General features: G+C 33.9%; 1 protein-coding gene across 1 annotated transcript in view; it reads left to right on the top strand.

Moving 5' to 3' along the window:
• LOC103511308 (dachshund homolog 2-like) overlaps positions 1-12,587 on the top strand; it is a gene marked incomplete at its 3' end in the record, with an annotated part of 111,573 nt that overhangs the window by 81,571 nt on the left and 17,415 nt on the right. Inside the window, exon 4 of the mRNA XM_026825113.1 lies at positions 5,499-5,575. Coding sequence (XP_026680914.1) covers positions 5,499-5,575 — 77 coding nt within the window. The remainder of the gene's footprint in view (positions 1-5,498; positions 5,576-12,587) is intronic.

Below are 12,587 nucleotides of genomic sequence, written 5' to 3'. Positions count from 1 at the left end.
GGTCTGGGGGATTCATCAGATCTGCTTTGTGTATTATTGTTAGTTCTGTCTTGTGTATTATGAATATTAATTACATTCAGCTTGGCATTTGTTTCATTAACATTATCACACCTCAGTTCAGTACTGCTGGTATTGTCTCAATGTTATTGTTATTGTTAAATGTATTATGCTGGGCTATGTTTACTAGAACAACTAGAGGTGGCTCAATATCGACAACATTGGCTGCAATAACATTGTGAGAATACCACATATATAAGGCCTATCTGTCTTTTGGTCTCAGTTTCGTCTAGACATAACACAGTTACAACAACAACGCCAACAACAACAACAACAACAACAACAACAACAACAACAACAACAACAACAACAACAACAACAACATCAACAACACCACCAACAACAACAACAACAACAACTCACGGTAATAAGAAGATCTGTAGGTACTACGTTATCCGTTATATCTGACATTCAGTATCCATACGTCGCGCGTCGTCATCAGGGTGTCTACCAGGCTGGAATACTGGGAAAAGTCAGGGAATTTTATGGAGACTGGAAAAGTCAGGGAATTTCATTTTTCCATTTTGGTAGACACCCTGGTCGTGTATGGATTGGATACTGATGAATATCAATAAAATCTTATTCCACTGAAAATCTTGAATGATCTCATTGATATCGGTAGATCCAGAGCTGATGGCAGTATATTGGAAATATCAATGCAAATTATTACTCAGGAACTTATAAAACATGACCTTCGATTTATGAATGTAAATTCTTTCATTATCACAATAGAACCTAGGCGATTGGCACTTCTCTACCTATTGGAATCTACTTTGACAGGAAAAAGTAGGCTTTGATTTACAATCCGTACAGTCAGCAATCCACCAATAGCTGAGTCCGATGTTGGCATTTGTTTACCAGTAATACACACAAGTAGAGGAATAACACACAATAATGTAGAATCTATCTAGTGAAATGAAAAAAAATCTTTGCGTGATTTGAATAAGACAGAGAAGTGGCAGACTTAGTATCGACAACATTGGCTGCAATAACATTGTGAGAATACCACATATATAAGGCCTATCTGTCTTTTGGTCTCAGTTTCGTCTAGACATACCTAACACAGTTTTACTGAAAACTATTTAACATTGAACTCATTGATGTAAGTTGATGTCATGAGTTTAGTTTTTTCTATCTATTGCAGTTTTCAATTGTCATTTTATTGTTATGGAACTAAATCTAGATATAGCTTTGTTTAAGTTTCCACAATTCCGAGTTTAGTTTTACTGAAAACTATTTAACATTGAACTCATTGATGTAAGTTGATGTCATGAGTTTAGTTTTTTCTATCTATTGCAGTTTTCAATAGTCATTTTATTGTTATGGAACTAAATCTAGATATAGCTTTGTTTAAGTTTCCACAATTCCGAGTTCCGACACCAAATTCTTTAAAAGAAAATCTATCTAGTCTTTTTCAGAGCCTAAACAAGTACAGATGTGTATACTATATTTTCTATCGTTAACTTTTCCTTGAAAGCACACTAAAGTTCACTCAACTGGATTTCAACAAAGTTTCCACAATTCCGAGTTCCGACACCAAATTCTTTAAAAGAAAATCTATCTAGTCTTTTTCAGAGCCTAAACAAGTACAGATGTGCATACTATATTTTCTATCGTTAACTTTTCCTTGAAAGCACACTAAAGTTCACTCAACTGGATTTCAACGGGGGTTGCAAAAGCCTCATTTAACTTCGACATATTCAAACAAAAGCTTTTCCATATCATCAACGCGATATTCCATAGTAATTATCGGTAATATTATTGTTATTATTATTTGTAATTATTATTACAGTGCAAACATTTTGATTTACTATTAGGAAAGTGTCGAAATCTGCTACAGAGTCTTCTTTTAGCCCATTTTATTATTTTATTTTTCCTTTTGCTGTAGTTTTTTTTTTTCTATTACTACCATGTTGGTAGTATTAAATAACAGTCTTTTTAACTTCGACATATTCAAACAAAAGCTTTTCCATATCATCAACGCGATATTCCATAGTAATTATCGGTAATATTATTGTTATTATTTGTAATTATTATTACAGTGCAAACATTTTGATTTACTATGAGGAAAGTGTCGAAATCTGCTACAGAGTCTTCTTTTAGCCCATTTTATTATAAGCCTCATTTAACTTCGACATATTCAAACAAAAGCTTTTCCATATCATCAACGCGATATTCCATAGTAATTATCGGTAATATTATTGTGATTATTTGTAATTATTATTACAGTGCAAACATTTTGATTTACTATTAGGAAAGTGTCGAAATCTCCTACAGAGTCTTCTTTTAGCCGATTTTATTATTTTATTTTTCCTTTTGCTGTAGTATTTTTTCTATTACTACCATGTTGGTAGTATTAAATAACAGTCTTACCTTGATGGGTTAACCTTGTCACCTCTCTGGCTTATCTCCCCTTAGGTCCAAGATTAATATTTTCTCACTTCTTGATTCTCTTCCATCAGCTTTCAATATAGTCAATCGTCCCATCTGATATCATATAGGGACCTATCGTGCATGATCTTTGTGAGTAAACCCTTTGGAGTTTAAGTCCTCTGTCTGAGTATATCCAAGTTCAGATATATCAGCAGACCCTGTAAGAACATTGGAAACATTGGCTATTGCTTCAGTTATGATGATGCTGTTATAATTATAATAACATAACGATAATATTTGCGCTGTATTCATTAGGTTTTTGTTTAAATTTGACCATAGCCCTCCCATTTGCACCTCTGTGGAGAAATTTTATCTTTATTATTGTGTACATCTGTATTCATTAGGTTTTTGTTTAAATTTGACCATAGCCCTCCCATTTGCACCTCTGTGGAGAAATTTTATCTTTATTATTGTGTACATAATGAAGTTGTGCTGTTTTTGCTACAAGCCCCTGTTTCGAAGGTATTATTGCTATCACTGGTTTATCATTTGGAATAAATTTATCATCTGCTGTTGGTTTGGGTGACCAAATCTGTGGAGTACTTGGATGAGCTTTATTTTAAACTAAAAGCCGAAATTAAATTTACCTGTCGAAGGTATTATTGCTATCACTGGTTTATCATTTGGAATAAATTTATCATCTGCTGTTGGTTTGGGTGACCAAATCTGTGGAGTACTTTGGATGAGCTTTATTTTAATCTAAAACCGAAATTAAATCTACCTGCTTTTCAACTTGTGGGTTGTAAGTTTCTCCCTACAAGTACTTATACGTTTTTAAACGTTTACCTACTAAACTTTCGGTGGTATTTTCTTCTGAAAGGATATCAATCCAGACCAACTCAGGTACCCTGAGATCTTTCAATCTCGAGGTCTACGTATTGTAAGCCGCCCATTTCAAAATAAGGTGTACTCTGTCCGTACAGGACCCTAGCGTTGTATAGGAGAGTTTTATGAAATAATACCAATAATTACTAGCGAGATATAAATCATTGCGAAAATCATAGCGTTCAATTTTATGAGATAAAAACATATTATGGGCGTTATGCAGATATTGTTCTATACATTGAAAAGTAATATAGTTATTATTTACCTTACTTGTACAGGGTGATCAGGTAGGCCATTAGACAAATGATAGATGACCACTGTGGCGGCAAGGTATTGGGATTGGGAGAGCAATAATAATAGAAACTTTATGTTTGGGTGACTCTGTATACCGACATATTTGATAGGATAGGTTTCTAGACTGGGTTGTTTGTTGTTCCTGCTCATCATTGTCACTAAGGACTTGTACCTTTGCACGTTCCAACTAACATTTCAGATCATGAAATTGTTGCAATTGAAGTAGGAAAATGAAGTTTATTTTTGACTGCTGTGACAAGCAAAGAACTTTCTTGGGCCTTTAAGAACCTACTAATCATTTCGTCATGTCAATTTTGAACAAATCTTCAAGAACCTTTTCAATATTGAGCTCTTGAACTTTTTAAAGACCTGTATATCTCCGACCGAAGAATAATTGACATAAATATTTTAATGTTTTTCTTGTATATTGGTTATTCCGTTTTTATGTTGAAACGTTAAAGTTTCTATCCGCCCCTTCCAACATAAAATCACATACGAGATTCAATGTTGTTGTTTGCTGTGATGCTATTATTGTCATGGAATGGATAATTGATTTTTTCTTCTGAGATATTCATTTGTTTGCGCTCAAATGCAACGTTTATTTTTAAATCCTTTTTCCCTTGAAACAACTTGGAAAGGGGGTTTCCTATTGTCTTTACGAGTACTACTGCTTGATGAAATGTCTGAGAAAACTACGTTTTGACCACAATGTAAGCCAAAGATTATTTGTGAATTCTTCCAATACTCCACACATATTTTACTCACTGATATTCTGAAGTCCACAATCGTTTGCTTCTCAGACAGTTTGAGATGAGCTTTTGCAATCTGAAATACTTCTCCATGCATCCGCATGACTTCAATTGTCTCTGATATATCTCAGAGCTTATCGCATAACTCTCTTGTTAGATTTACGATACTTTGCGAATACATTAGGCATATCCACGTATAAAGGGTTGCCATTTAGGCTTCTCTTGTAAAATAGCTAATGCATGGGTCTCCTTTATTTGGGGGGATGCATCCGCATGACTTCAATTGTCTCTGATATATCTCAGAGCTTATCGTATAACTCTCTTGTTAGATTTACGATACTTTGCGAATACATGAGGCATATCCACGTATAAAGGGTTGCCATTTAGGCTTCTCTTGGAAAATAGCTAGTGCATGGGTCTCCTTTATTTGGGGGAAAGAGGTAGGATAATCTGGAGATTTCTGAAATCGTATGACTAAATCGACAGGGCAAACGATCAATACATATTAGTTTTCAAGGTCAACTTTAATGATTCAAACGAAACAACCGTCCCCTTCTCAGCAATGAAATCATCACCGATCATTTCTTCACAATTATGAACCACCCTGAGCCTCACTCATATAAATATATTAATTTATATTAGTTAAACCGATTTCCTAATAATAAAACAAACTACTTTATTACCGACTCTTGCATTTACTTCACAATTAATCTTAAACATCATGAAATGTAATAAATAGGTGCCGATAATCAACCTGGACATTACTCACAGCGAGGGGCCAGCCACTGTCCTCTGTGAGGCGATTACGTCTGCACGCAATAACATATCAAACTCAATTAATATCCTCCTGCACGGGAGTTGAACTGCAATCGGACATGTAAATAGTTTTTATTTTATTGGCCAGAATGGTAATTATTATTGATCTAAGATTATGATTGTTTTCAACTCCGCTCTTCAGGACTTTGAACCGAACCTTGTCGTGCAGTAGAACTTATACTAAAACTACTTCTTATTCCTAAACGTCTCTGGAATCTGACAGAGATCATCTCGGAGTAATTCTCTATCGCAACTTTGCGCAACCATTATCAAACTTTTTGACAGAATAAGTACTAACCAAACTGATTCCTTCCTTTGTTTCAGATTACGAGAAGAGAGAGGAGAGGCTGAAAGAGCACTAACTTTAGACCAAAAAGCAAGAGATTTAAGTTCCCATAACGGTGAGTTTTACTATAAAGCACCTTAAGGAGGAGTAAGGATTTTAAGTAAAACAAACACGGCGGGCATTTAGAGGGAGAGGGGGCACAATTGGTAAAGCACCCATATTTTCGAAACGTGTCACATTTACAAAGGTTGGTACCTAATAGTCAGACAGTGCAAGATAGACATCTTCCATAATTTACCTCCCTTTGTAAATTCACCAAATAATTGATATTGTGTTTGAGTTTTGTGAGTAAACAAAGTTCACCCTTACCGGGTCTCCGGGTCAAGACACCAGAGTGGATTGAGTACCCTGTAGAAACACCAAGAGTCACAATGTGTAGGAAGACATCTTCTAGTTCCTGGCGTAATGTTTGATTTACATATTCATAAAATCTATTTAAATTTGAACCACTGAGCCAACATGCGTTATTCAGTCCACATATCGTACCTACTGAACAGTGGTAGTCTAGCCAGAACAGTTTCAAATCCCACATCTAAATCAATTATACATAGATACCACATACATTGAGGATTCAGTAGTAATTTCTTACATACTGTTCCAATACTACAATATACGTGTATATTGTATAATTTATATTTTACAAAACGTAAATAAAGAAGTTAAAAAACTATAGAGAAAGAAAAGTAAAAGAACAAAACTAAAAGATAATGATCTTAATTGATATCAAAATAAAACAAACAAACGAAAAAATAGATTGTTGTATTGGCAATTCTGCAAGTATGTGATCAACCTAGGTGGCAAGCATGCAGTTTCTTCCTTTATATTTACAAAGAGTTCTCTCGGTATATGTATACAAAAGTACACATACTCGTATCTACCTTTGGTAGATACTTGGGAGACTTTTACTCCAGTATTCGACTAAAATTTTAAACCAAACTGTTCATCTTTCGATTGAAAAGGCATCAATGTGTAGTGAAATTAGCACACTTCTAACAATTTTGTATCTAAAATCTAGATCGAACATCTTGCAATGGGTACAATTTACGTTTGGCTATTTATTACACCTAACCCTTCCAATTACTGATCAAACAATAATCACCAAATTATCATCATTATTCAATTATACCGAAAAACATCTTTTGGAGATACCTAAGAGGTTCTTAAAACCCACATAGAGATTCTAGCAGACACCAAACATCGAGTCTACGCTATTGACGCATGAGGACCTAAACATCTTTAGGCTCTAAAACAATAAAACAATTGATGTGCAATAAATCATCATTATAGATTTCTCTGCGTTCAATACCTAACACAATAATGATAGGATTTATCATAATCATACCAAATCATAGGAGCTCTTTTTTCTGGTATAAAATTACTCTTAATTAATTTCTTAGTTTCAGTCAAAAAGACTTTGTGGTGTGAATCTTTCATTTTATACCGTGTATAAGTTGTATGAAAATTTGGGGTTTTCATTAAGGTGTAGGTATTTCTCCTTACATTTGTGAAAATTTAAATTCACAAATCATTTTCTTAATCCCTTTGAAATGAAAACATCTTAGCGTTTACATATCTTTAGGATTCTGTTCAATAATGAGATTCATTTTCTCAAAATTTTAAGCCGTAAAATGACTTGATGTTGAAATATGTGCCCATCTATTTATGTCCCTAGGATTTGTCATATTTCTCTTGATCCGTTTATCACACCAAGGCGATGAAAAATGTGTCTAGGCATAATGAGAAAATGAAAAGGTCTCGAATTTAAATTCACAAATCATTTTCTTAATCCCTTTGAAATGAAAACATCTTAGCGTTTACATATCTTTAGGATTCTGTTCAATAATGAAATTCATTTTCTCAAAATTTTAAGCCGTAAAATGACGATGTTGAAATATGTGCCCATCTATTTATGTCCCTAGGATTTGTCATATTTCTCTTGATCCGTTTATCACACCAAGACGATGAAAAATGTGTCTAGGCATAATGAGAAAATGAAAAGGTCTCATTTTATTGCAGAAAACAAGGAAAAGTTCCAAACAGACATTAAGTTGAAACGAAATATTCTTAATACTCGAAGACATGGAAACCCATCAAGAGAATTCAGAAGAAGAGGTATCTTACACATAGGAAAATGATATTTTTATGATTTTTCTCACGCACTCGGAATACTTGATACCCCATACCATCATCTTTCATGTTTGCTGCAAAATGTTCATTAGGAAAAACTTTCGCAGCACACTCAACTTGGACAAGTTTTTATATTAAACTTTTGTGTCATTGAGTTATTGAAAGATGAAGAAGAAAAAAGTAATAATTTTTGATTGATAGATTTTTGTACATGTGGAATTTTCAAATTTTCTTCTCGGACAAGTTTTTATATTAAACTTTTGTGTCATTGAGTTATTGAAAGATGAAGAAGAAAAAAGTAATAATTTTTGATTGATAGATTTTTTGTACATGTGGAATTTTCAAATTTTCTTCTCTTTTTTTATGACGATGTACATAAAAAACGGGAGAAGTAGAAATGCCAATTTTCGGTATCTGCTGTATCATCACATTGTGATATTATCCTATTGAATTTTTACGAGTTATCCGACATTGTACATAGGTAGTATTATTATCCCTTACAACTTGGATACTAACTTATTATCTTTCAGTATATTCTTCCGGCCTCTTTTTTGTAGGTATTGACTCTATCAGCAAATTCACAAGAGCCCCCAGATGAAGTGTCTCATAATCTTTCAGTATATTCTTCCGGCCTCTTTTTTGTAGGTATTGACTCTATCAGCAAATTCACAAGAGCCCCCAGATGAAGTGTCTCATATGTTGATGTTTTTTGTTTCAGAACTTAGTGATATTGGAAACGACATTGACGGGTCCCGAAGTCGAAAGGGTTCCGTCTCGCCGCATCACCCACACGCACTCAACTATTCTGCCCTGGCTGGGTCCATTTCTCCAACCAGTGTTTTACCCAATGTAGATCCTTCATCATTGGATGATTCTACTACTATTTGGTCTATTGCTATTCTGACGTTAGTTCTGCCATGAATATATTAATCATAGAACATATTGTTCTCATCTCGTGCGGATATTAGAATCTGAAGTAGTCCATAGAGCTCACGTGTTTGAAAATACAATGCCAGGGGATCCAATCAATATTCATAAATTTGGGTTTTGATAGTCGCCCAACAAATCAAAACGGTATCGCAAATTTAAATTTATCGCTATCCTAAAACTATGGATTAAAGAACACGTAGTTTTCCTAGCTGGAAACGGTGTTTTACTTCATGTACTTCGTGAGGAACTAAAGATATTAGCCCTCGAGAAAAAGAGGTGTCTGTTAAGGTAAAAGTTTAATTGTCATTGATATCAACAATCAAAAAGTTTTGAAAAGGAATTAAAATAGAAGAACACACGCAACACAAATCAGTGCGAATCTTGAAATACGAACCCTACTAATAGTCGACCTTTAACTACTTATGAGCAACGGAGTCACAATGGGGTTCAGTGAACCAGGCCTTTGCTGTGAGCTCGTAAAAAGAGTTTAATGCAGGCCAAACTGTCAATTTTTAAACGTTCCTGCCAATAACCTGAATTTTAATAACAGTTTGTACTGAACAGTGGTAGTCTAGCCAGAACAGTTTCAAATCCCACATCTAAATCAATTATACATAGATACCACATACATTGAGGATTCAGTAGTAATTTCTTACATACTGTTCCAATACTACAATATACGTGTATATTGTATAATTTATATTTTACAAAACGTAAATAAAGAAGTTAAAAAACTATAGAGAAAGAAAAGTAAAAGAACAAAACTAAAAGATAATGATCTTAATTGATATCAAAATAAAACAAACAAACGAAAAAATAGATTGTTGTATTGGCAATTCTGCAAGTATGTGATCAACCTAGGTGGCGATAATGATCTTAATTGATATCAAAATAAAACAAACAAACAAACGAAAAAATAGATTGTTGTATTGGCAATTCTGCAAGTATGTGATCTACCTAGGTGGCAAGCATGCAGTTTCTTCCTTTACTTTCCTTTATATTTACAAAGAGTTCTCTCGGTATATGTATACGTACAAAAGTACACATACTCGTATCTACCTTTGGTAGATACTTGGACCTAGGTGGCAAGCATGCAGTTTCTTCCTTTATATTTACAAAGAGTTCTCTCGGTATATGTATACAAAAGTACACATACTCGTATCTAGGTACCTTTGGTAGATACTTGGGATACTTTTACTTCAGTATTCGACTAAAATTTTAAACCAAACGGTTCATCTTTCGATTGAAAAGGCATCAATGTGTAGTGAAATTAGCACACTTCTAACAATTTTGTATCTAAAATCTAGATCGAACATCTTGCAATGGGTACAATTTACGTTTGGCTATTTATTACACCTAACCCTTCCAATTACTGATCAAACAATAATCACCAAATTATCATCATTATTCAATTATACCGAAAAACATCTTTTGGAGATACCTAAGAGGTTCTTAAAACCCACATAGAGATTCTAGCAGACACCAAACATCGAGTCTACGCTATTGACGCATGAGGACCTAAACATCTTTAGGCTCTAAAACAATAAAACAATTGATGTGCAATAAATCATCATTATAGATTTCTCTGCGTTCAATACCTAACACAATAATGATAGGATTTATCATAATCATACCAAATCAGTATCTGTGGAAAGATGGCAAAACACGATAACCAACATTTTTCAAATTTTAAAAAGTGCCAAAAATCGAAAAAAGTCAGGGAATTTTTCAAAGCCTAAAAAAGTAACAGTTTGTCTGCAATTGGTTCATAATGATCTTGTATTTAACTTCTACTTGTGTTTTTTAAAAGTTCTCACGCCCTCTATTTGAAAATTACAACCAGTCGGTATTGTTTTCCTGCCTACCTCGTAAAATGTATCATTGCCAGTGTTATAATCATATGGAATGTCTTTAAAAACTGACAGTTTTTAATTTTCGGACTGAGATTCTTAGTTTTCAAAAACTCCGATATACTGTCAGCATTTTTGGCAATGTCTCTGATGGTATCTTCAGGAAAAGAGAGTCTAGTTTCTGTATTTAACTTCTACTTGTGTTTTTTAAAAGTTCTCACGCCCTCTATTTGAAAGTTACAAGCAGTCGGTATTATTTTCCTGCGATAAATACCACCGGTCCCTGCCTACCTCGTAAAATTTATCATTGCCAGTGTTATTGATTATTGGAATGTCTTTAAAAACTGACAGTTGTTTGTAATTTTTGGACTGAGATTTTTGGTTTTCGAAAACTCCGATATTCTGTCAGCACTTTTGGCGATGTCTCTGTTGGTATCTTCATGAAAACCAGAGAGTCTAGTTTTGCATTATTTATGTTGATGTTGAGAAGGAAGGTGATAGCGTGAACAATGAAGCGAATTGCAGTGCGTGAGTCGTCATGGCGAATTTTGAGACTCGAAGGCTTTTTCTCCATTTCCACTTTGAAACTTCTGAATATATTAGCACACTATTATTTGCAGCAGTCAATTAGAATTTTATGTTTTTTATTTCCACCCTGTTTTGAATATGGGATTTGTACAATAGAAAATAGTCAAAATATTCAAAAACGATGTTTATTCGGTGTATTGAAAATTCACTTCTGAATATGTTTGTTTTGAATTTATTGAACCAAACAAGAAGCTATATCCAGGATTTCGATGTATTGATCCTCACGAAACTTCTTTATTAGGATCCTAAATTGGTCAATTATTGTTGATGTTATTATGCAATTTCTTCTGTTGGTATCAGTATTTTAAATGTTTGCTGTTCTTCACTTGAACACAATACTGAAAATGGCAACATGCTTCAAATATCAAAAATAATAACAATAATAAAAAACGATAAAAACTATTAAAGAAAATAGCCCAATAAAAAATAATAATACCTTATTAAGAAGATTTCTTTCATACCCTTAACCAGGAATTAAATCACTAAAAGAAGTCTTAATAGTTACAATTATGGACATTTATATTATAGACATCTGAAGTGGGCGACGTGGGTACATACAATGAAGAGAACCTGTTATTATAGGAACGTGTACCAATCTACCTGGCCAGGTGATGAAGCTTTTCAAAAGAATTGTCTGGAGTGAGTGAGAACCTGTTATTATAGGAACGTGTACCAATCTACCTGGCCAGGTGATGAAGCTTTTCAAAAGAATTGTCTGGAGTGAGTTTTTTTTATGTTGATGAAGTAATGAATCCACACCAAATCTACTGCAGTTGCGTCAAAAGACTGAATTTTGTGTATCTGTCTATTGTTGTATGCGTAGACACAATTGCCTTTTATTTTGTCGAATTTGTCCTGTGTTAGGTACCTTTTTTTTTTTTTTTTTTTTTTTTTTTTTTTGATGTTGATGAAGTAAAAGTAATGAATTCGGACCAAATCTACTGCAGTTGCGTCAAAAGACTGAATTTTGTGTATCTGTCTATTGTTGTATACGTAGACATAAATGACTTTTATTTTGTCGAATTTGTCCTGTGTTAGGTACTAAACAATACGGATATTAGGAAAATTGAAGACATTCGGTATGACCTAAATAAGCCCCGAATGAAGATACCCACATCTATGTTTAATCTCATTGAACTCACGAGCCGTTTTCAAATTGTTTATAAAGTAGCTAATATCTGGAAATTTTCAAGGGTTACTTTAGAAAAGAAGAAAAGGCAATCCACCTTTTTTTAATAGTTTTAACACCCCTGCTCCTTCAGGCCAAATTTTTCAGGGTTCACTTATTATTTTATTTTTTCCCTCGACGATTTTTCTCTCTCTCTCTCTCTTCATTATTATAATTTCTTCCTTTTTAGTCCCTCCTTCCTATTATTACAATAGTAATAAAAAGGTATAAGGGACGGACTATTGTATTCGCTTCGGTGTCGTCTGTGTGTCTGTCAGTCTGTCAGTCAGTCTGTCTGTCTGTTCCCGTAGAAGGGACTTATCCAAAACCTGGTCGACCTATATATCAAATTAAAGGTCTTTTTACCAGGATCACGAAAATGGTGGTGCAAATTTTGTCCAGAC

The sequence above is a fragment of the Diaphorina citri genome, unplaced genomic scaffold (assembly GCF_000475195.1).
Source record: "Diaphorina citri unplaced genomic scaffold, Diaci psyllid genome assembly version 1.1 scaffold699, whole genome shotgun sequence".
NCBI lineage: Eukaryota > Metazoa > Arthropoda > Insecta > Hemiptera > Psyllidae > Diaphorina > Diaphorina citri.
The sequence above is the reverse complement of the archived record's forward strand: the minus strand, read 5'-3'. Positions and strand labels throughout refer to the sequence as shown.